We start from the raw sequence: 23,752 nt of genomic DNA on the forward strand, positions 1-23,752 counted from the left end.
CCTGTTACCAGAAAGATTTACCATAAGATATGGCGTAAATACCTATATTGGTGTGAATCCAAAGGTTACTCTTGGAGTAAGGTTAGGATTCCTAGGATATTGTCTTTTCTACAAGAAGGTTTAGAAAAGGGTTTATCTGCTAGTTCTTTAAAGGGACAGATCTCAGCTCTGTCCATTCTGTTACACAAACGTCTGTCAGAAGTTCCTGACGTCCAGGCTTTTTGTCAGGCTTTGGCCAGGATTAAGCCTGTGTTTAAAACTGTTGCTCCACCATGGAGTTTAAACCTTGTTCTTAATGTTTTACAGGGCGTTCCGTTTGAACCCCTTCATTCCATTGATATAAAGTTGTTATCTTGGAAAGTTCTATTTTTAATGGCTATTTCCTCGGCTCGAAGAGTCTCTGAATTATCAGCCTTACATTGTGATTCTCCTTATTTGATTTTTCATTCGGATAAGGTAGTCCTGCGTACTAAACCTGGGTTCTTACCTAAGGTAGTTACTAACAGGAATATCAATCAAGAGATTGTTGTTCCTTCTTTATGCCCAAATCCTTCTTCAAAGAAGGAACGTCTACTGCACAACCTGGATGTAGTCCGTGCTCTAAAATTTTACTTACAGGCAACTAAGGAATTTCGACAAACGTCTTCTCTGTTTGTCATTTACTCTGGGCAGAGGAGAGGTCAAAAAGCTTCCGCTACCTCTCTTTCTTTTTGGCTTCGTAGCATAATTCGTTTAGCTTATGAGACTGCTGGACAGCAGCCTCCTGAAAGAATTACAGCTCATTCTACTAGAGCTGTGGCTTCCACTTGGGCCTTCAAGAATGAGGCCTCTGTTGAACAGATTTGCAAGGCTGCAACTTGGTCTTCGCTTCATACTTTTTCCAAATTTTACAAATTTGACACTTTTGCTTCATCGGAGGCTATTTTTGGGAGAAAGGTTCTTCAGGCAGTGGTTCCTTCTGTATAAAGAGCCTGCCTATCCCTCCCGTCATCCGTGTACTTTTGCTTTGGTATTGGTATCCCAGAAGTAATGATGACCCGTGGACTGATCACACTTAACAGAAGAAAACATAATTTATGCTTACCTGATAAATTCCTTTCTTCTGTAGTGTGATCAGTCCACGGCCCGCCCTGTTTTTAAGGCAGGTAAATATTTTTTAATTTATACTCCAGTCACCACTTCACCCTTGGCTTTTCCTTTCTCGTTGGTCCTTGGTCGAATGACTGGGAGTGACGTAGAGGGGAGGAGCTATATGCAGCTCTGCTGGGTGAATCCTCTTGCACTTCCTGTTGGGGAGGAGTAATATCCCAGAAGTAATGATGACCCGTGGACTGATCACACTACAGAAGAAAGGAATTTATCAGGTAAGCATAAATTATGTTTTACCTCTGTGATTAACTTGTATCTAAGCCTAATTTCTAAAACCTTGAAGGGGCGGCCTTCAAGGTTTTAGAAATTAGCATATGAGCCTACCTAGGTTTAACTTTCAACAAAGAATACCAAGAGAACAAAGCAAATTTGATCATAAAAGTGAATTGAAAAGTTGTTTAAAATTGCATTCCCTATCTGATTCATCAAAGTTTAATTTTGACTAGACTGTCCCTTTAAATGTACTTTATCTAAATCATGTGCTTTTCCCACCAACTAACTTTACTATCCCATAAAACCCTCTTGCAAATCTGTAAATCCATAATATCTTACACCTATGGATGTTACCACAAGCAGTGGGCTATACCATTGCTATACGGTAAGTTTTCTCACAATACAAGTGAACATTTGTAGCCTCTATAGAGCAATCTGATATAAGTGCTCTATAAAGAAGTAAGATATTACTTGTGCATGTTTAGTAAAAACAGTTTATCTTCGTAGATATTGGGTTAGAGAGATACACATTCAGTTTTACAATAAGAGATGCTCCAACATCGTTTATAAATGCATCTTCCTGGGGAAGAGAGGAATACATAAAGTCTCTTTCTGCCAGTTTCCGTGTTGGAGATTGTGGTATGTTGCAATATTATTTGTTTGTTTTTATTTGTAAACTTATATAAGAAGTCAGAAATGCTTCATCTGGATTTAAAAATACATGCTACATCGACTTTGTTCCCAGTTTTGCAATGCCAGGTATAATATAGTTGTTAAAGGGACACTGAACCCATACCAAGAGAACGAATAAAAATTGATAATAGGAGTAAATTAGAAAGTTGCTTAAAATGTCATGCTCTATCTGAATCACAAAAGAAAAATTTGGGTTCAGTGTCCCTTTAATGTTTTGATGATACACCCAATGTTTAATTCCTTTGACTAAGTAGTGGTTATATTCAGAGCTTGAGAATATTCACCCCCTCCTCAATAATTAGAAATACAATTTCTTAGATTCTTACTTCTGTATGTAACCTACCTGTCTGAAACAAAATGTTTTGTTTAAACCATTGTCTGCTGCATAATGTGGTTCTGCAATGCAATTTTATGTGACTTGGCAATGACGATGTTAATTAGAATTACAGATTAATATGGATATTCCCTCATTGTTTTTAAATGTGTGAAACCAGAACATATAAATAGAAAATGGCTTCCACCAAACCGGGGTCTCATATCTCTCTTTATTTAATGGGAGAGGACAGGACTCTAGAAGTGTCCATTCTGCCTCATCAAATACTGCACAGTGTATTCTTGGAGCAGATGATCACCATTGCTATGATGCTCACCTGATAAATAGAGGGGGGTTGACCTCCTTTTAAAAGAGGGGAATACCTTCTTTCACATGTGGGGTTTCATATCCCTCTAGTTAAATCAGAGGAAGAGATAGAGGGGCAGATTTACTATCTGTCGGACAGACATGATAAGCTGGAGCGATCATGTCCGCCCGACATAGCTGAATTGCCAACAGCATACGCTGTAGGCATTTAACATTGCACAAGCAGTTCTAGTGAACTGCTTGTGCAATGCCACCCCCTGCAGATTTGTGGCCAATTGGCCGCTAGCAGGGGGTGTCAATCAACCCGATCGTATCTGATCGGGTTAATTGCTGTCCACCGCTCAGAGCAGGCGGACGAGTTAAGGAGCAGCGGTCTTACGAACGCTGCTTCTTTACTCCTGTTTCCCACAAGCCTGAAGGCTTGCACAGAAACAAGGGAAACAGGGGCAATTCACCCCTTGTTAAATCAGCCCCAGAGGCTCTATAGTAGGCCATATCCCTCACAACTAGAAATTACCTGGTTTCTAGTGAGGCAGTTGATCACTGTTTTTAACAGTGATCACTTGCATCCCAGGTGGACTAGTGACCTCAAGTGAAAAAGGGAATTCTCCCCTTTTAAATGAGGGGTCAATTGTAACTTTAGCACAAACAAGGGAGAAGCCCCCTCCCCCTGGGTATAAGTGCTGCTGTGGGTTATTGCAGTTTTTAAGGCAATCACCTGCATTTTACATGGTATATGAGCTTTAAAGCCCTCCAGCTGCAGACTCACTAAAAAGAAACTCATAGATCATCAGGGATTTGTTTGTTACCTGTGATGTCACTACACACACATGTTGTGACATCACAGAGCGTTCCAAACATAGCCTGCATTTAAAAATGGAACTGCAGCCTACTTTCTTTGCTGTAGTGCAGGGGCCCCTAATATCTGGATCAAGAGGGAGACCACTATATTTTTAAAAATAGTTTAAAGGTGCAACATAGATTATATTTATGTAACAGTGCAATAAATCAATAATATATATATATATATATATATATATATTTTTCTTCTGTTAAGTGTGATCAGTCCACGGGTCATCATTACTTGTGGGATATTAACTGCTCCCCTACAGGAAGTGCAAGAGGATTCACCCAGCAGAGTTGCTATATAGCTCCTCCCCTCTACGTCACCTCCAGTCATTCTCTTGCACCCAACGACTAGATAGGATGTGTGAGAGGACTATGGTGATATATTTAGTTTTTATATCTTCAATCAAAAGTTTGTTATTTTATAATAGCACCGGAGTGTGTTATTCCTTCTCTGGTAGAATTTGAAGAAGAATCTACCTGAGTTTTTCTATGATTTTAGCCGGAGTAGTTAAGATCATATTGCTGTTTCTCGGCCATCTGAGGAGTGAGGTAAACTTCAGATCAGGGGACAGCAGGCAGATTAATCTGCAAAGAGGTATGTAGCAGTTTATTATTTTCTGACATGGAATTGATGAGAAAATCCTGCCATACCGTTATAATGTAAACTCAGTCTTGAATGCAGTAGATGTAGCTGATATCAGGCTGTCATGTATGTATATTTTACACTTCAGTTTTCTGGGAAATGGTACTTCTCTGGCTTTTAAACTGTATACATAGACTTAACCTATTTTGCAGGGACTTGCAATAGGTTTTAAATGACAATTAATTATTGAGGTAAAATGTTTTTTTGCTGGCATGTAAAAACGTTTTTTTCTCTGAGGTACTGGGTGAAAAAATGTTTTGGGCACTTTTTTTCCACTTGGCAATAGTTTTGATTTAAATTAGAGCAGTTCACTGATCCCTCTCACTGTTATGTGTGTGGGGGAGGGGCCATTTTGGTGCTTTCACTATGCATCAGAAAAACTCAGTCAGAGGTTCATTTTCTTCCTGCATGATCCGGTTCATCTCTACAGAGTTCAGGGATCTCAAGAGTCTTTTTTGAGGGAAGTAATCATACAGCAGAGCTGTGCTGATTGTATTGACTGTGATATAAAAAACGTTTATTTGTGTATTTTTTTTCTGCTGCCTGGGTTAGTTATCATTTGCTGAGGGGAACAATCCTTTGCTAAAACTGTATATTCTGACAAAGATTGATGCTATAACTTAATTATTTTATCTGTTATAATATTTTTCTGTGCTTCTTAAAGGCACAGTTCGTTTTCATATTATTTGTAAATTACTTTGAAAAGTATTTCCAAGTTGCTGTTTATTTGCTAGTGTGTTAAACATGTCTGATTCAGAGGAAGATATCTGTGCTATATGTGTTAATGCCAAAGTGGAGCCCAATAGAAATTTATGTACTAAATGTATTGATGCTACTTTAAAAAATAGTCAATCTGTACAAATTGAACATATTTCACCAAACAACGAGGGGAGAGTTATGCCGACTAACTCGCCTCACGTGTCAGTACCTGCATCTCCCGCTCAGGAGGTGCGTGATATTGTAGCGCCGAGTGCATCTGGGCGGCCATTACAAATCACATTACAAGATATGGCTACTGTTATGACTGAAGTTTTGGCTAAACTACCAGAACTAAGAGGTAAACGTGATCACTCTGGGATGAGAACAGAGTGCGCTGATAATGCAAGGGCCATGTCTGATACTGCGTCACAGTTTGCAGAACATGAAGACGGAGAGCTTCATTCTGTGGGTGACGGTTCTGATCCAAATAAACTGGACTCAGACATTTCAAATTTTAAATTTAAGCTTGAGAACCTCCGTGTGTTACTAGGGGAGGTATTAGCGGCTCTGAATGATTGTAACACAGTTGCAATCCCAGAAAAAATGTGTAGGTTGGATAAATATTTTGCGGTACCGACGAGTACTGACGTTTTTCCTATACCTAAGAGACTTACTGACATTGTTACTAAGGAGTGGGATAGACCCGGTGTGCCTTTCTCACCCCCTCCTATATTCAGAAAAATGTTTCCAATAGACGCCGCCACACGGGACTTATGGCAAATGGTCCCTAAGGTGGAGGGAGCAGTTTCTACTTTAGCTAAGCGTACCACTATCCCAGTGGAGGATAGCTGTGCTTTTTCAGATCCAATGGATAAAAAATTAGAGGGTTACCTTAAGAAAATGTTTGTTCAACAAGGGTTTATATTGCAACCTCTTGCATGTATTGCGCCTGTCACGGCTGCAGCAGCATTTTGGTTTGAGTCTCTGGAAGAGACACTTCAATCATCCACACTAGATGACATCACACACAAACTTAAATTCCTTAAGTTAGCTAATTCATTTATTTCAGATGCCGTAGTACATTTAACTAAACTTGCGGCTAAAAATTCAGGATTCGCCATTCAGGCACGCAGAGCTCTGTGGCTAAAATCCTGGTCAGCTGATGTTACGTCTAAATCTAAATTGCTTAATATTCCTTTCAAAGGGCAGACCTTATTCGGGCCCGGCTTGAAAGAGATTATTGCTGACATTACAGGAGGTAAAGGTCATGCCCTGCCTCAGGACAAGGCCAAAGCCAAGGCTAGACAGTCCAATTTTCGTTCCTTTCGTAATTTCAAAGCAGGAGCAGCATCAACTTCCTCTGCACCAAAACAGGAAGGAGCTGTTGCTCGCTACAGACAAGGCTGGAAACCTAACCAGTCCTGGAACAGGGGCAAACAGGCCAGAAAACCTGCTGCTGCCCCTAAGACAGCATGAATTGAGGGCCCCCGATCCGGGACCGGATCTAGTGGGGGGCAGACTTTCCCTCTTCGCCCAGGCTTGGGCAAGAGATGTTCAGGATCCCTGGGCGTTAGAGATCATATCTCAGGGATACCTTCTGGACTTCAAATCCTCTCCCCCAAGAGGGAGATTTCATCTGTCAAGGTTGTCAACAAACCTAACAAAGAAGGAAGCGTTTCTACGCTGCGTACAAGATCTTTTATTAATGGGAGTGATCCATCCAGTTCCGCGGTTGGAACAAGGACAAGGGTTTTACTCAAATCTGTTTGTAGTTCCCAAAAAAGAGGGAACCTTCAGGCCAATCTTGGATTTAAAGATCCTAAACAAATTCCTAAGAGTTCCATCGTTCAAGATGGAAACTATTCGAACAATTTTGCCCATGATCCAAGAGGGTCAGTACTTGACCACAGTGGATTTAAAGGATGCTTACCTTCACATACCGATTCACAGAAGTCATTACCGGTATCTAAGGTTTGCCTTTTTAGACAGGCATTACCAGTTTGTAGCTCTTCCATTCGGACTGGCTACGGCTCCAAGAATCTTCACAAAGGTTCTGGGCACTCTTCTGGCGGTACTAAGACCGCGAGGAATTTCAGTAGCTCCGTACTTAGACGACATACTGATACAAGCTTTCAAACTGCCAAATCTCATACAGAGATAGTACTGGCATTTCTAAGGTCGCATGGATGGAAAGTGAACGAAGAGAAAAGTTCTCTCTTTCCACTCACAAGAGTTCCCTTCCTGGGGACTCTGATAGATTCTGTAGAAATGAAGATTTACCTGACAGAGGACAGGTTAACAAAACTTCAAAGTGCATGCCGTGTCCTTCATTCCATTCAAGAGACCAGAAATTCTCTTCTATGGTGGCTTTATCGGCCACATCTGTCCAGGGGAATGCCATTCAGCAGGCCAGACTGGTCAATTGTAACAACAGACGCCAGCCTACTAGGTTGGGGCGCTGTCTGGAATTCTCTGAAGGCTCAGGGACTATGGAATCAGGAGGAGAGTCTTCTTCCAATAAACATTCTGGAATTGAGAGCAGTCCTCAATGCTCTTCTGGCTTGGCCCCAGTTAGCAACTCGGGGGTTCATCAGGTTCCAGTCGGACAACATCACGACTGTAGCTTATATCAACCATCAGGGAGGGACAAGAAGCTCCCTAGCAATGATGGAAGTATTGAAGATAATTCGCTGGGCAGAGTCTCACTCTTGCCACCTGTCTGCAATCCACATCCCGGGAGTGGAGAACTGGGAGGCGGATTTCTTAAGTCGTCAGACTTTTCATCCGGGGGAGTGGGAACTTCATCCAGAGGTCTTTGCCCAAATACTTCGACGTTGGGGCAAACCAGAGATAGATCTCATGGCGTCTCAACAGAACGCCAAGCTTCCGCGCTACGGGTCCAGATCCAGGGATCCGGGAGCGGTCCTGATAGATGCCTTGACAGCACCATGGACCTTCAGGATGGCTCATGTGTTTCCACCTTTCCCGATGCTTCCTCGATTGATTGCCAGAATCAAACAGGAGAAAGCATCAGTGATTCTAATAGCGCCTGCATGGCCACGCAGGACTTGGTATACAGATCTGGTGGACATGTCATTCTGTCCACCTTGGTCGTTACCTCTGAAACAGGACCTTCTGATTCAGGGTCCTTTCAAACATCAAAATCTAACTTCTCTGAAGCTGACTGCTTGGAAATTGAACGCTTGATCTTATCAAGGCGTGGTTTTTCTGAGTCAGTTATTGATACCTTAATACAGGCTAGGAAGCCTGTTACCAGAAAGATTTACCATAAAATATGGCGTAAATACCTATATTGGTGCGAATCCAAAGGTTACTCTTGGAGTAAGGTTAGGATTCCTAGGATATTGTCTTTTCTACAAGAAGGTTTAGAAAAGGGGTTATCCGCTAGTTCCTTAAAGGGACAGATCTCAGCTCTGTCCATTCTGTTACACAAGCGTCTGTCAGAAGTTCCAGACGTTCAGGCTTTTTGTCAGGCTTTGGCCAGGATTAAACCTGTGTTTAAAGCTGTGGCTCCACCATGGAGTTTAAACCTTGTTCTTAACGTTTTACAGGGTGTTCCGTTTGAACCCCTTCATTCCATTGATATAAAGTTGTTATCTTGGAAAGTTCTATTTTTAATGGCTATTTCCTCGGCTCGAAGAGTCTCTGAGTTATCAGCCTTACATTGTGATTCTCCTTATTTGATTTTTCACTCGGATAAGGTAGTTCTGCGTACTAAGCCTGGGTTCTTACCTAAGGTAGTCACTAACAGGAATATCAATCAGGAGATTGTTGTTCCATCCTTGTGCCCAAATCCTTCTTCGAGGAAGGAACGTCTTTTGCACAATCTGGATGTAGTTCGTGCCCTTAAATTTTATTTACAGGCAACTAAAGATTTTCGACAAACGTCTTCCCTGTTTGTCGTTTACTCTGGTCAGAGGAGAGGTCAAAAAGCTTCTGCTACCTCTCTCTCTTTTTGGCTTCGTAGCATAATTCGTTTAGCTTATGAGACTGCTGGACAGCAGCCTCCTGAAAGAATTACAGCTCATTCCACTAGAGCTGTGGCTTCCACTTGGGCCTTTAAGAATGAGGCCTCTGTTGAACAGATTTGCAAGGCTGCAACTTGGTCTTCGCTTCATACTTTTTCCAAATTTTACAAATTTGACACTTTTGCTTCCTCGGAGGCTATTTTTGGGAGAAAGGTTCTTCAGGCAGTGGTTCCTTCTGTATAAAGAGCCTGCCTATCCCTCCCGTCATCCGTGTACTTTTGCTTTGGTATTGGTATCCCACAAGTAATGATGACCCGTGGACTGATCACACTTAACAGAAGAAAACATAATTTATGCTTACCTGATAAATTCCTTTCTTCTGTAGTGTGATCAGTCCACGGCCCGCCCTGTTTTTTAAGGCAGGTAAATATTTTTTAAATTATACTCCAGTCACCACTACACCCTTGGCTTCTCCTTTCTCGTTGGTCCTTGGTCGAATGACTGGAGGTGACGTAGAGGGGAGGAGCTATATAGCAACTCTGCTGGGTGAATCCTCTTGCACTTCCTGTAGGGGAGCAGTTAATATCCCACAAGTAATGATGACCCGTGGACTGATCACACTACAGAAGAAAGGAATTTATCAGGTAAGCATAAATTATGTTTTTTTTTTAATCTGTATGTATTAAATATTATATAGATAAACAAAGAAAAATTTAATATTTGTTAACCCCTTCTCACCGTTAGGACGTTCCATGCTGTCCTAACAGAGCTGGGCTTTAAAGCCGTTAGGACGGCATGGAATGTCCTACCATATAAGGTGTTCTGCAGCTTCCCCCTTTTGTAGAAGGCAAGGATCGGCCTGGGGGTGTGTCTAGCAGTGCAGGCAGTCCCCCATGATCCGATTTCTGCCTTGACGATTGCGTGATTTCATTTTTACTAATAGTGTTTGCATCAGAACTTCGTTACGATTTAAACACTATTATTCCGCCACAAAGGGGTCAAGCAGATGTATGACTAATTCCCTAACATTTTCATTCCCAAAAATGTTATAATTGCTATGTGAAGCCAATATTTTCATGAAAACACATGCAACATATATTACAAGGACCTGAAAAGACAGATGACATAATATACAGTTAATTTCTACATTGCATTCCCTCTGGTTGGTTTACACAGTGCTGAACACATTTTTATTTGTATTGATAATGTAAGTGTAAAAATAATTGATTTTGTTTAATTTCCCTTCAGTTAGAATTGAAAATCCACTTGTACAAACAAAAGATGTTGAGCGAGAAGAAAAATTTAATCCTTCAACACCGAGGTAAATTAAAATTGTCATGATCTCTGCATGTAAGATAGTTAGCCACATTTGTCAGAATGTTCGGTGAATACATAATATATCAAGATTACAGTATCAGGTAACTGATTTAGAGTACATATAACGATTATAAATACATTCATTGCCATAATACATATGATTATCTGTCATTTATCACGAATAATTCTATTGTTTGGGTTTGATGTTTATGTGGTTTATATAGCACTGGTTATGGTTAAGCAAACTGTGTACTGTTGGAGCACAAATCCGCAAGCATGATTTTTTTTTTTCCACACGTGCTAATGTGCACACTTATTACAAGTTGAAAGTAAAAAGAACACGACTTCGTAGTCGGATCCTTATGCTCAAAAGGGCGCTTCACATAATTGCGATTGCATAATCGCATTTCCCCCATAGAATTTAATGGAGCCTCGTTTTCATGCCGACAAACTAACAGCCACAGCTTGCGCAACTCTGATCACAACACAGCATTGATATATATATATATATATATATATATATATATATATATATATATATATATCAATTCAAATTTTTGCATAGAAAATTAACACATCTAGGCAAGTTCCCCACTTGTGTTTCTCCAGTAAAACTCCACATACATTGTTACCAATGCACAAGAGGATTCTGGGTAAGATATGCAAAATCTCAGTTTTTTTGCTTCAAATACTGTTTTAACACAGCGATCCCTTAAAAGGATTATTGCAGCAATACAGAAACCACTCACTAGAAAGCCTGTTTTGTTCTTTTTAGAACTCATCAGTAGGAGATAGATTTCTGGTTGCGGCTTTGGTAAATTTAATTTCAGGGTTAAATCAAAATTCATTAAAATTATGGTGGAGATAAAAATCTGAGATTAAAATCCTCCATGTCTCAAAAGTAAATCAATTCAATTTTTTGCAGCATAGAAAATTAGCACATCTAGGCAAGTTCCCTGCTTGCGTTTCCCAAGTAAAACTTGACATACATTGTTACCAATGCACAAAAGGATTCTGGGTAAGATATGCAAATAAGATATGCAAAATCTCTGTTTTAACACAGCGATCCCTTAACAGGATTATTGCAGCAATACAGAAACCACTCACTAGACAGCCAAGCGGGGAACTTGCCTAGATGTGCTAATATAATATTAAAAACAATTCCTCTGTGTTTATCTTCATTATGGAGCTAAATTGTGAGTATACTGGCCAGTCTATACACCACACCCTTTTATGTTTTGTATAATGGATAACAAATGTAAAAATTAGGACTTGTGGTCTAGTTCATCACAAGCGCCAATTCACTTGCCAACATTCTCCTCTTTGCTTTTTAAACAGACTTTCAGGTGCCGTATGCTACACCAGTTTTAGTGAAACTGGAGAACCTCGAGAGAGGGATAAGTGATGGAAAAAAAGATTAACACTTCAGTTTTGCAATGCAGCTAAATGGCAGCTTTAATTTTATGTAGTCTTGATAGGTACCATTATGTTAACTACTCTTCTAGTTATTACAGGTTGCTAATTAGCGAAGTTCATTCCGTAGTCAGTGTTTGCTCCCAATATGAAGTGAACAACACTCTCCTGTCTCTATTGCATCTTCCTACCAAAGACTCACAAGATTACTACTCATTGGGTGACATTGTGGCGAATGGGCAAAGTCTCAATGGGAAAATTATTAATGTTCTTGCAGCAGTAAGATCGGTGAGTATAAACCCGTTATGTTTTTGTTTTAATTTGCTAAGCAGCACAATAATGTGGGATTGTTCAAATCTTTTTATATGATTTTTCATTTTGTCTACTAGCAGAGCTGATGGATCTATTCTTTATATATATATATATATATATATATATATATATATATATATATATATATATCATTTTTTCCACACAAAAAAAGAACATAAATCAAGAAAATGAGCCTATGCCAATAATGAGCAATATCTACACCAGTGTTTCTCAACCACGGTCCTCAAGTACCCCCAACAGGCCAGGTTTTCATTATAGCTGAACCAGCGTGCAGGTGAAGTAATCAGCTGATCAGTAACCATGGTTACTAACCTGCTCTCGCCCATCAGCTGATTATTTCACCTGTGCTCTAGTTTAGCTATGATGAAAACCTGTCCTGTTGGGGGCACTTGGGGACCACGGTTGAGAAATTAGACATTGAATATAATAGCAACATGTTTGAACACACATAATAACAGAAACTGAAACAATTTATATATATATAGAAAAGAAGGATAAAAAGAACAAGAAGAAAAAATGAAGTTAACGAGAAAGAAAAGAACCAATAAGTAGCTCCTTTTAAATATAAAGAGGAGTTGTTCTGTATCAGTTCCTGAAGAATGGATTTATTCTTTTAGAAAATTACATATATGTAAACAAAAATAAAAATGAGACATTAATTAGCAAAATAAGTTTAACAAATCCACTAATACACACAGACTTACAATATATAAAGTAAATTTGATTTACAACAATAGACATTTACCATTTGTGGCTTACAAACCAGGAGACACGTCTGGAGGCAGATAAGGAGCATTTGTGGTCTACAAGCCTTAGGCTGGACATTCCTGTGGTATCAGTATAAAAAAGTAGAACATTTTCTATTTAAAGGCATATAAAACAGTATGTTTCATTGTTGTAGTAAAAAAAAAAAACTAAGCAGTGACGTATACTTATACAGTGGCTTAGAAACCATTGCAGTATGTATTATTCATAATTTTAAAATGTTTTGACATTTTATTTATTTTTTTTACTTCATTTGTGCAGGGTCCATTACTTCCTGTCAAAGCGCGACAAGGGGGCTGGAGTCTCTACAGAAAGGCATATATAGCTTGATGTCATAAATCTTCTAGAGCAACATGAGCTGGCTTAGCGCCAGATTAAAAGTGGAGCACTATTTAACACTCCTGTTCAGCGTTAACTGCACTAGAAGTAAACTTTTTACGCATCAGGATGCGCTCCTATTATGAGTTGAAAGTAAAAAGTTATCGCTTGCGCGCTTAACCGTTGTGCGCAAAAAAACAAATAATATTGCATGCGCGTAACCTATTCCCCCATATAAGTCAATGGAGAAAAAGAAGTGGGGAAAAAAACCTAACATCCCTCTATCGCGCTAACCCCAACACATATTCTGAAGTCCACTAACCCAACATAAAAATATGAATATTTCGCATTCTAATGTTCTTCACATACAAGAATATGTTCTATTTATTCATAAAAACATATTTCTATATATTAGTAAGAAACGTGTGTGACACAATGTTACTAATGTTGATCCACAAAAGAAGTATGTGGAGGGTGCTCAGTGCCAGTGACTTAATATATATGTCTAGTGAGAAAGAAGCACCATAAGGGCACTCGCTAACAGAATATACAAATACTAGGTAGGTAAAGTTACACAAACAACAATATAAACATTAACTTTTAATATTAATGTTAAAATATACCCCCAAGACAAACACACATAAAAGAATAAAAGTGTAGAACCTATGTGAAACTGTAGTATAAAGAGAAAGTACTGGATACTTATAGGTTATGTCTAATGTTCAGACTAGATACGGCCTGGGGAAAAATAAATGAGTCCTTTACACTCATTCAAACAATCGCGTTTACTTTTAACTTGCGCGCAAATGAACACGAAAACCCAATATCGCCCGTGCGCAAACTATGTCGCTCCACTCATAATATGACCGTTAGTGTTCAGTAAATGGTAAAGAAATGGGAAGTCAGTTTCTTGTCCATGCTCAGAAGTGGCAGAATGTAACTAAAGTTCTCAGCATGTCAGCTTCCTTATGTCACTATAGGCAGTGGAATTTGTAAGTGCTCATTTTCCAAGAAAACAAGTTGTTTGCTTTTTTTTTTTTAACACTCTCTGTTTTCTTTTATGTTTACTTTGATTTAACATATAGTACATTTTTTCTAATGGAGCACTGTTTCATATACCTTTAAATAGTGTTATGTTTATTTAGGCATTTCCTTTGGTTTCTGTGTTTCCTAAAATAATTAGTTCTTAAATTGCTGGGCCTAAATTATGGAACACAAAAAGCTTAGCATTACGGTCTCTAAAGAAACATCATTATTGATGAAGAATAAGTTATGACATCTTTGTCAAGCTATTATCCCCCGCAATGTGTGATGATCATCTAATATTATTATATTTATTCATTTTGTGGAAATATAAAATTCCATTGGGAAGGTGGATTCCTGGTGCATGAGAAATTATTCACTACACTTCACAAGATCTACATACTTTAAAATAGTTTTAAACTGTAATTTTGTAGAGTTTGCATTTTTTGCATCACCTTGTCATTTACCATATCAATCTATCCATATATTTTTATATCTATATATCCACGAAACAAGGGGTATTGGCGCACATCCACTTGCAAATAATCAAAAGATTTTTAAATTGCCTGCAAAATCACCTATACTTTTATATTAACAATAAGATTTTAGTCACACAACATTGCCATATTCTGCTTAGCCAGTTACCAACTTACAAGGTTTCACAATGTTGATTGATCCTAACACTACAATACTATCCCTTTATGGGCTGAATCATTTCTGCTTCTCTCTTTAAACAGAATGAGACTTCCTGGCTTTATATACAAATCTAGTACACTGTCACGAGTACACCTGAACTTGTGTGGTGAGCTTAATGAGCACAAGAATAAGAACCCTATTGATTTAACTTGAGCAGTGCTAATATTGTAGTGCTTCACTATACATATTTAGAGTAGGACTGGCCTGGAGAAGTTGGCTTTGTCGTAATAAGGGATCTTACATTTTTTTGCTACAAAGGGTACAAGAATTGAGGTGTTCCAGGATCTTCATTGAAAGGGGTTATCAGACTTATATGAGACCCATTATCCCCCAGAGAGCTGACTACAAGGACAGAGGGGTGTATGGAGCCCTTGGTAGTGACAAGATATCTACTTATGGGAGTTGGTCACAATTCTGCCACAGGTTTTGTGGGGACTTAGTTCATTAGTCTCCTCCTGTTGGGATGTCGGTGTACTTCTTTCAGAGATCCTCCGCTGTTGCTTGCACAGCACTGGATAGGCTCTCTACTGGACCCAGACTGACTGCTGCTGGGTAAGCACAGTAGAGTGGGTGTTGTGCATTCACATAGCCCACAGGCTATAAGTAGTTACATTTGAACTGTACAGCATAGCTTGGGGACACATCTATTAGTACACAAACTTCTAATACAGATGTTTGCTTTAACTTTAACACTTTGTGGAGTTTTATCCTTTTTTGTGTGTCTTTTACATTTTATTTTCTAATGGAGTTAAATATAACTGTCCCTACTTCTGTCCAATCTGACCTTTTAGAGGGAAGATCCTCAGATCATTTGTTTTCTCACTCAATGTGCATGCTCTGCAAAACTATCTCAGTTTGTCTTCCAGCACAACGTTGCAATGATTGCTTAATTATGTTAGGCATACTTATCCAACTATTCCAACCTTATCCTATAAGGGGTCATTGGAATTTGCTATTTCTTTCCTAAGACATGGGGAGTCCATGATGTCATTCCAATTACTAGTGGGATATTCACTCCTGGCCAGCAGGAGGAGGCAAAGAGCACTCAGCAAAGCTGTTAAGTGTCACTTCCTTTACCCATAACCCCCAATCATTCTCTTTGCCTCTGTCAACGGAGGACGTGAAGTTGGTATCTGAAGATTTTATACCTTTTATGGGTACTTTTCCCTGCAAGCAAGGATTTGGGTTTAGCTGTGTCCACATCAATATCTTGAGTAAGAGTAGTGGTGAGGTGGTCCTTGCTTTGTTTTCTAACATATATGCTGCCCTTGGTATAAAAAGCCAGAGTTGGTTACTTTGCTCTTTCTTTTTCTACAGGTCTCTGTAAGGAGTATGTTTCCTTTCACTCCTTGTGAGTTTTCTTTTTGCCAGATAGCCAGATTTTCCAGATATGTGCTTTTGTCTTATAGGTACTGGAGACTTGCACTATCGAATTCAATCCTGCATTAACTGTTATGGGACATTATAATCCTTTAGGGAGGATTCATTTGGGGCATTATGCAGGCAGTATTTGTATGTGAGGAGACTAGGGGTTAACAGCTTCCATTAGTTTTATGGGATGGCTAATGACCCTATGGCTATGTGTATTTATCAACACTAAGCTTACAAATAATAATAAAGAAATTATCAAAAATAATAACAATTACACCTAATCTAATAGCCCTATAAAAAAAACAAGGAGTGAAACACTCACCGCATTTGTTTTCATATGAAAATCCCTGAAGTGCTGTAGTCCCAGTATGCAGGTTTCCTGGAGGTCAATTCTGGGAAAGCCTAACCCCGTAACTCTTGCCACGGCAAGTAAGAAATACAATTATCAAATTACCTCCTCTCTGAAACCCCGGCAACTGATGTATTTCACGCCTCTGCAGCGATATCTTCATCCATCCCAGGGGCGTCTTCTATCTTCATCCCAGTGGCGCGGAGCCATCCTTGAAGCCGAAGACATCCTGCGCGGAGCGTCCTCTTCATACGGTCACCGCCTTGCACTGAAGTTGAATGCAAGGTAGCCGTTTAAAAATGGCATACCTTGCATTTCTATTGGCTGATTTGATTTGAGAGCTACTGAAATCCTATTGGCTGATTTAAACAGCCAATAGGATTTCAGTAGCTCTCATCCAATTGGCTGATTTGAATTTGAAAAATCAAATCAGCCAATAGGAATTTTGAAATGGCTACGTTGCATTCAACTTCAGTGTACTGTATAAAGAGGAGGGTTTAGGGGTAAATAGGTTTATTTAGTGGCGGTGATGTGGGAGGCCGGATGTTTAGAGGTTAATAACTTTATTATAGTGTTGGCGATGTCGGGGAGCGACGACTTAAGGGGTTAATTGCTTTATTATAGTGTCAGCGATGTCGGGGAGCGGCAGAATAGGGGTTAATAACTTTATTATATAGTGCCAACGATGTTGGGGAGCGGCGGAATAGGGTTAATAACTTTATTAAAGTGTCGGCGATGTCGGAGAGTGGCAGAATAGGGGTTAATAACTTTATTTAGGTGATGTCGGGGGGCGGTATATTAGGGGTGTTTAGACTAGGGGTTTATGTTAGGGTGTTAGGTCTAAAGGTAACCTTTTTTTCCCCCATAGACATCAATGGGGTTGCGTTACAGAGATTTTTCATTCCGCACTTCAGGTGTTAGATTTTTTTGTAACACTCTCTCCCCATTGATGTCTATGGGGAAAAGCGTGCACGAGCACGTTAAACCAGCCCTTGGCTTTTGTGCGGTATGGAGCTTAACGCCACCATATAGATAGGGAAAAAACTGAACTTTTTTGTCGTTAGTTTCGCACCCTGTTTAGCGCAAAACTCGTAATCTACCCGTATGTTTGTCTCTTGTACATGGGTGGAACACTGGTTTTACTGTTAGTGGTAGTGTTGTCACAGAAGATTCACCGCTACTGGTGTCAAGAGTGTCGTCTTTTCACCATACAACCACTTGTAAATCCGCTTCTCACGGTAGTCTGTTTCAACAGTAGTAAGCTTTCTGTTTTTAAGAGCTCACACTGTTTAAATATTGACAAAATAAGTGTAAAGTTGTAGTGCCTATAAAACAATGGGAGTTGCCATGTTCTAACTTAAGTTACCTTCTCTGCTGTGGCCAATTAGGGACAGTTATAAATAAGTCACTAGAGTGAGCAGCCAATGGCTGTGAGGAATATAACAGTGCTCTGCTCCTCCTTTTCTAACAGGAACTAAAAAGCTCACAATTTCAGAATGGAGTTACAGGAAAAGGGGACAACATAAATAATGAAAGTGCATTGAGTTTTTTTTATATATACTGTTTATCATTTTATATTACTATCTCAAAGTGTTTAATATCCCTTTAAGGGTAATGCCCATACAAATGCCCTTTAGGGGCAATGGGTAGTTTAGGATTTTTTTAGACTTAGGTTTTTTATTTTAGGGGGTTGGTTAGGTGGGGGTTTTTTACTTTTAGGGGATTTTGTAATTTTTTAATGTAAAGAGTTGTTTAACTTAGGGCAATGCCCTACAAAAGGCCCTTTTAAGGGCTATTGGTAGTTTATTGTTAAGTTAGAGTGTTTTTTTATATATCTTTATTTACAGACCATCAGTGTAAATGAGTTAAAGGGACATGAAACACAAAAAATTTCTTTCATGATTCAGATAGAGAATACAATTTTAAACAACTTTCCAATTTACTTCTATTGTTTAATTTGCTTCCTTCACTTGTTGTCCTTTGCTGAAAGGTTTATCTAGGCAAACTCCGGAGCAGCAGAGAACCTAGATTCTAGCTGCTGATTGGTGGCTGAATATATATACTGATTGCCATTGGCTCACTCATGTGTTCAGTTAGAAACCATTAGTTCACTGCTGCTCCTTCAACAAATGATACCAAGAAAATAAAACAAATAAGATAATAGAAGTAAATTATAAAGTTGTTTAAAATTGTATTCTCTATCTGAATCATGAAAGAAAAAATGTGGGTTTCATTTCCTTTTAAGCAATTTGTATTCACATTTCCATTTTACCTCGCAGGGTGTCTTTGCAAATCAAGCAGGACAAATAAGGAAACAGAATTACAACAGTGTATAGAAACATTATCGCCTAGATTTAGAGTTTGGCGGTAGCCGTCAAAACCAGCGTTAGAGGCTCCTAACGCTGGTTTTTACCGCCTGCTGGTATTTGGAGTCAGTCAGGAAAGGGTCTAACGCTCACTTTCCAGCCGCGACTTTTCCATACCGCAGATCCCCTTACGTCAATTGCGTATCCTATCTTTTCAATGGGATCTTTCTAACGCCGGTATTTAGAGTCGTGGCTGAAGTGAGCGTTAGAAATCTAACAACAAAACTCCAGCCGCAGAAAAAAGTCAGGAGTTAAGAGCTTTCTGGGCTAACGCCGGTTCATAAAGCTCTTAACTACTGTGCTCTAAAGTACACTAACACCCATAAACTACCTATGTACCCCTAAACCGAGGTCCCCCCACATCGCCGCCTCTCTATTAAAATTTTTTAACCCCTAATCTGCCGTCCGCACACCGCCGCCACCTACGTTATCCCTATGTACCCCTAATCTGCTGCCCCTAACACCGCCGACCCCTATATTATATTTATTAACCCCTAATCTGCCGCCCCCAACGTCGCCTCCACCTACCTACAATTATTAACCCCTAATCTGCCGACCGGACCTCACCGCCACTATAATAAATGTATTAACCCCTAATCCGCCTCACTCCCGCCTCAATAACCCTATAATAAATAGTATTAACCCCTAATCTGCCCTCCCTAACATCGCCAACACCTAACTTCAAGTATTAACCCCTAATCTGCCGACCGGACCTCACCGCTACTCTAATAAATTTATTAACCCCTAAAGCTAAGTCTAACCCTAACACCCCCCCTAAGTTAAATATAATTTAAATCTAACGAAATAAATTAACTCTTATTAAATAAATTATTCCTATTTAAAGCTAAATACTTACCTGTAAAATAAACCCTAATATAGCTACAATATAAATTATAATTATATTGTAGCTATTTTAGGGTTTATATTTATTTTACAGGCAACTTTGTATTTATTTTAACCAGGTACAATAGCTATTAAATAGTTAATAACTATTTAATAGCTACCTAGTTAAAATAATTACAAAATTACCTGTAAAATAAATCCTAACCTAAGTTACAATTAAACCTAACACTACACTATCAATAAATTAATTAAATAAAATACCTACAATTATCTACAATTAAACCTAACACTACACTATCAATAAATAAATTAAATAAAATACCTACAAATAAATACAATTAAATAAACTAACTAAAGTACAAAAAATAAAAAAAGCTAAGTTACAAAAAATAAAAAAATTAATTACAAACATAATAAAAATATTACAACAATTTTAAGCTAATTACACCTACTCTAAGCCCCCTAATAAAATAACAAAGCCCCCCAAAATAAAAAAAATGCCCTACCCTATTCTAAAATTAAAATAGAAAAGCTCTTTTACCTTACCAGCCCTTAAAAGGGCCTTTTGCGGGGCATACCCCAAAGAATTCAGCTCTTTTGCCTGTAAAAAAAAAACATACAATACCCCCCCCCCCAACATTACAACCCACCACCCACATATCCCTAATCTAACCCAAACCCCCCTTAAATAAACCTAACACTAAGCCCCTGAAGATCTTCCTACCTTGTCTTCACCATGCCAGGTATCACCGATCGCTCCAGGCTCCGAAATCTTCATCCAAGCCCAAGCGGGGGCTAGAGATCCATCATCCGGCTGAAGTCTTCTATCAAGCAACGCTGAAGAGGTCCAGAAGAGGCTCCAAAGTCTTCATGCTATCCGGGCAGAAGAGTAGATCCGGACCGGCAACCATCTTCTTCCAAGCAGTGACAAGCGGCTCCATGTTGAAGACCTCCGGCGCGGATCCATCCTCTTCTTGCGACGTCCTAAGTCTGAATGAAGGTTCCTTTAAATGACGTCATCCAAGATGGCATCCCTCGAATTCCGATTGGCTGATAGGATTCTATCAGCCAATCGGAATTAAGGTAGGGAAAATCTGATTGGCTGATTGAATCAGCCAATCAGATTGAACTTGCATCCTATTGGCTGTTCCGATCAGCCAATAGAATGCGAGCTCAATCTGATTGGCTGATTGGATCAGCCAATCGGATTGAACTTGAATCTGATTGGCTGATTCCATCAGCCAATCAGATTTTTCCTACCTTAATTCTGATTGGCTGATAGAATCCTATCAGCCAATCGGAATTCGAGGGACGCCATCTTGGATGACGTCATTTAAAGGAACCTTCATTCGGACTTAGGACGTCACAAGAAGAGGATGGATCCGCGCCGGAGGTCTTTAACATGGAGCCGCTTGTCACCGCTTGGAAGAAGATGGTTGCCGGTCCGGATCTACTCTTCTGCCCGGATAGCATGAAGACTTTGGAGCCTCTTCTGGACCTCTTCAGCCGTCGCTTGATAGAAGACTTCAGCCGGATGATGGATCTCCAGCCCCCGCTTGGGCTTGGATGAAGATTTCGGAGCCTGGAGCGATCGGTGATACCTGGCATGGTGAAGACAAGGTAGGAAGATCTTCAGGGGCTTAGTGTTAGGTTTATTTAAGGGGGGTTTGGGTTAGATTAGGGGTATATGGGTGGTGGGTTGTAATGTTGGGGGGGTATTGTATTTTTTTTTTACAGGCAAAAGAGCTGAATTCTTTGGGGCATGCCCCGCAAAAGGCCCTTTTAAGGGCTGGTAAGGTAAAAGAGCTTTTCTATTTTAATTTTAGAATAGGGTAGGGCATTTTTTTATTTTGGGGGGCTTTGTTATTTTATTAGGGGGCTTAGAGTAGGTGTAATTAGCTTAAAATTGTTGTAATATTTTTTTTATGTTTAATTATTTTTTTTATTTTTTTTGTACTTTAGTTAGTTTATTTAATTGTATTTATTTGTAGGTATTTTATTTAATTTATTTATTGATAGTGTAGTGTTAGGTTTAATTGTAGATAATTGTAGGTATTTTATTTAATTAATTTATTGATAGTGTAGTGTTAGATTTAATTGTAACTTAGGTTAGGATTTATTTTACAGGTAATTTTGTAATTATTTTAACTAGGTAGCTATTAAATAGTTCTTAACTATTGTACCTGGTTAAAATAAATACAAAGTTGCCTGTAAAATAGATATAAATCCTAAAATAGCTACAATATAATTATTATTTATATTGTAGCTACATTAGGGTTTATTTTACAGGTAAGTATTTAGCTTTAAATAGGAATAATTTATTTAATAAGAGTTAATTTATTTCGTTAGATTTAAATTATATTTAATTTAGGGGGGTGTTAGGGTTAGACTTAGCTTTAGGGGTTAAAAAATTTATTAGAGTAGCGGTGAGGTCCGGTCGGCAGATTAGGGGTTAATACTTGAAGTTAGGTGTCGGCGATGTTAGGGAGGGCAGATTAGGGGTTAATACTATTTATTATAGGGTTAGTGAGGCGGATTAGGGGTTAATACATTTATTATAGTAGCGGTGAGGTCCGGTCGGCAGATTAGGGGTTAATAATTGTAGGTAGGTGGAGGCGACGTTGTGGGGGGCAGATTAAGGGTTAATAAATATAATATAGGGGTCGGCGGTGTTATGGGCAGCAGATTAGGGGTTCATAGGGATAACGTAGGTTGCGGCGGTGTACGGAGCGGCAGATTAGGGGTTAATAATAATATGCAGGGGTCAGCGATAGCGGTGGCGGCAGATTAGAGGTTAATAAGTGTAAGGTTAGGGGTGTTTAGACTTGGGGTACATGTTAGGGTGTAAGGTGCAGACTTAGGAAGTGTTTCCCCATAGGAAACAATGGGGCTGCGTTAGGAGCTTAACGCTGCTTTTTTGCAGGTGTTAGTTTTTTTTTCAGCTCAAACTGCCCCATTGTTTCCTATGGGGGAATCGTGCACGAGCACGTTTTTGAAGCTGGCCGCGTCCGTAAGCACCGCTGGTATCGAGAGTTGCAGTGGCGGTAAATTATGCTCTACGCTCCTTTTTTGGAGCCTAACGCATGTCGCGATCGCTCAGCTGATCGCTCTTTTCCCTTCCGGATTTCTTTAGCGCTGTTGCGCTACACTTCGTTGCCTAGCAACTTGACTGAAGCCGTCCCTCTCCTCTGACGTCAGAATGGCTTCTTATTCCAGCGTCTTCTCTCCTCCGGTGCCTGTTTGTTTTTCACACGTTGGCTTGTGAGTATCTCATATCATATTTCTGAACCTGTGCTTATCGTATATTCTGAATCCTGAACCCCTATCTGCCTGATCCCTTGTTGCTGGACTTTGCTTGTTGGATTACTCTTTTGCTTAACCCCTACCTGCCTGATTACACGTTGCTGGACATTGCTTGTTGGATTACTCTATTGCTTAACCCCTACCTGCCTGATTACACGTTGCTGGACTTTGCTTGTTGGATTACTCTATTGCTTAACCCCTACCTGCCTGATTACACGTTGCTGGACATTGCTTGTTGGATTACTCTATTGCTTAACCCCTACCTGCCTGATTACACGTTGCTGGACATTGCTTGTTGGATTACTCTATTGGTTAACCTCTACCTGCCTGATTACACGTTGCCGGACATTGCTTACTAGACAACTCTCTTGATTAACCCTATCTACTTGAAGTTTCTTCTCCTGACCCTGCTGTGTCATCTTCCAGCCTATCTCTGTGAGTATTTTATACTATAGCTGTCGCAGGGTCAGGTCCTGGTATATACTCACTGTGCTAGGGTGTTATTACCTTCATTCTAGCATTTGGGTCTTACTCTGGACTTTACCTATCCTGACATTACAAACAGGCCATAAAATGGACCCTGGTGAGTTATCCAGAGCTGTGGCTCTACAAGGACAGCTACTTGGCACCCACTCCGCACACCTGCAATCGTTGGACTCTAAATTGGATCAAATTACTGCTCTTTTGCATAACCTCACTCCGCCTTCACAAGTCCCTGTAACTCCTGTTGTTCCTGCGGCTAGTTCTAATCCTACATATAATCCGCCACATCCTGCTGAA

At 39.6% G+C, this 23,752-nt stretch overlaps 1 protein-coding gene across 1 annotated transcript in view; it reads left to right on the forward strand.

The window, feature by feature from the left end:
* MEIOB (meiosis specific with OB-fold) overlaps window positions 1-23,752 on the forward strand; it is a 200,233-nt gene that overhangs the window by 55,069 nt on the left and 121,412 nt on the right. Inside the window, exons 3-5 of the mRNA XM_053694201.1 lie at window positions 1,870-2,001; window positions 10,124-10,196; window positions 11,698-11,893. Coding sequence (XP_053550176.1) covers window positions 1,870-2,001; window positions 10,124-10,196; window positions 11,698-11,893 — 401 coding nt within the window. The remainder of the gene's footprint in view (window positions 1-1,869; window positions 2,002-10,123; window positions 10,197-11,697; window positions 11,894-23,752) is intronic.

This window comes from Bombina bombina, chromosome 11, assembly GCF_027579735.1.
Source record: "Bombina bombina isolate aBomBom1 chromosome 11, aBomBom1.pri, whole genome shotgun sequence".
Classification (NCBI taxonomy): domain Eukaryota; kingdom Metazoa; phylum Chordata; class Amphibia; order Anura; family Bombinatoridae; genus Bombina; species Bombina bombina.